Source organism: Chrysochloris asiatica, unplaced genomic scaffold, assembly GCF_000296735.1.
Source record: "Chrysochloris asiatica unplaced genomic scaffold, ChrAsi1.0 scaffold00192, whole genome shotgun sequence".
NCBI lineage: Eukaryota > Metazoa > Chordata > Mammalia > Afrosoricida > Chrysochloridae > Chrysochloris > Chrysochloris asiatica.
In genome coordinates, this window is record NW_006408710.1 from 894,368 (window position 1) to 895,787 (window position 1,420).

General features: G+C 43.9%; 1 protein-coding gene across 1 annotated transcript in view; it reads left to right on the top strand.

The window, feature by feature from the left end:
• MAP2K6 (mitogen-activated protein kinase kinase 6) overlaps window positions 1-1,420 on the top strand; it is a 160,232-nt gene that overhangs the window by 127,057 nt on the left and 31,755 nt on the right. Inside the window, exon 8 of the mRNA XM_006872294.1 lies at window positions 896-1,023. Coding sequence (XP_006872356.1) covers window positions 896-1,023 — 128 coding nt within the window. The remainder of the gene's footprint in view (window positions 1-895; window positions 1,024-1,420) is intronic.

Genomic DNA, 1,420 nt, shown 5'->3' on the forward strand with positions numbered 1-1,420 from the left:
CGTGCACTACATACAATGTTTGCAGAGCATACTTTGCTGATCTCCTCATTCTCAGATGTTCACTCACAGATGTCCAAAAACAAAATTGGATTTATAGATACTGGTAATAAAATGAAATAATAATGAAAACTACAAAAAACAGAAAAGTGTTTGACTTTTGTTAGACCCAAATTACGATGGTGTCATCAGAACAAACCCTGTTGTAAGTCAGGGACTGTCTGTATTCTGTGAGCTGCCACAGTTTTATATACATTATACAAACTGATACAGCTTTTGCAGAGTTTTCTGTTAAAACTGCTTGCCTTGACCAGGTTTGGTGCCTTATTATATCAGTCTCTACCTTTGCCATGCCATAATCAATTACTCCAACACTAAATATCTACCCTACAGTTTTGACTTTGTGTTGGATTCAGTAACGTTGTTGTTAAATGCCTTCAAGTCGATTCTAACTCATAGCGCCCCTGTATAGGGTTTCTGAGACTTTTTAAATCTTAGGGGACACAGAAAGCCTCCTCTTTCTCCCGCGGAGCAGTTGGCAGGCTTGAACTGCAGACCTTGTGGTTCACAGTCCAGTGCTTACTGTATGGAGCCACCGTGCTCCTTGATTTCACTAATACTTTCTTCAAATTCTTAACGCACATACGGGACAATGGAGATGATACAATAAGTAGAGGAAACAAGTCTTTCCATGGACAGATCCACAATCTTACAGGAACTAGGAACTCAGGTTTAGAACACTTGGCAGCTATGTCACTGTGAGTCAGGAAAAGCAGATGCTTCAGCATTGGGCTCTGTGGGGCTGGGAAGCTGGAGAAATGGAGATTTCTGGCCCTCTGGTGGTGGACACGTGGAACTTCATTGGGAATCATGGGTTCCTGGTTGTTCTCTCTTTCAGACGTCAAGCCTTCAAACGTACTGATCAACGCTCTGGGCCAAGTGAAGATGTGTGATTTTGGAATCAGTGGCTACCTTGTGGACTCCGTTGCTAAAACGATCGATGCAGGATGCAAACCTTACATGGCTGTAAGCTGGGGTAACATCTGTAAGGGTAACAGCCAGCCAATGAGAAATGGAAGCTCACAGAGGGAAAAGGAAAATGTGTTGTCCCTGTCGTTGTTAAGTACCATCAAGTGGGTTACGGTTCGTAAGGACCCTACATAAGGTTTCTGAGGCTATAAATTGTGGGGGAGCCATAAAGCCTTATCCTTCTCTCTCAGAGAAGCTGATGGACTTGAACCACTGACCTTGTGGTTCTCAATCCAGTGTTCATCATATACAGAGCCACCGTTCTCCCCTTGCATTCCCTGTTGTTGTTGTGATATACCGTGGAGTCGGTTCTGACTCATAGCGACCCTGCACAGGGTGTCCCAGGCTGTAAATCTTTATGGAACCAGAAAGCCTCATCTTTCTCCCACGGAAC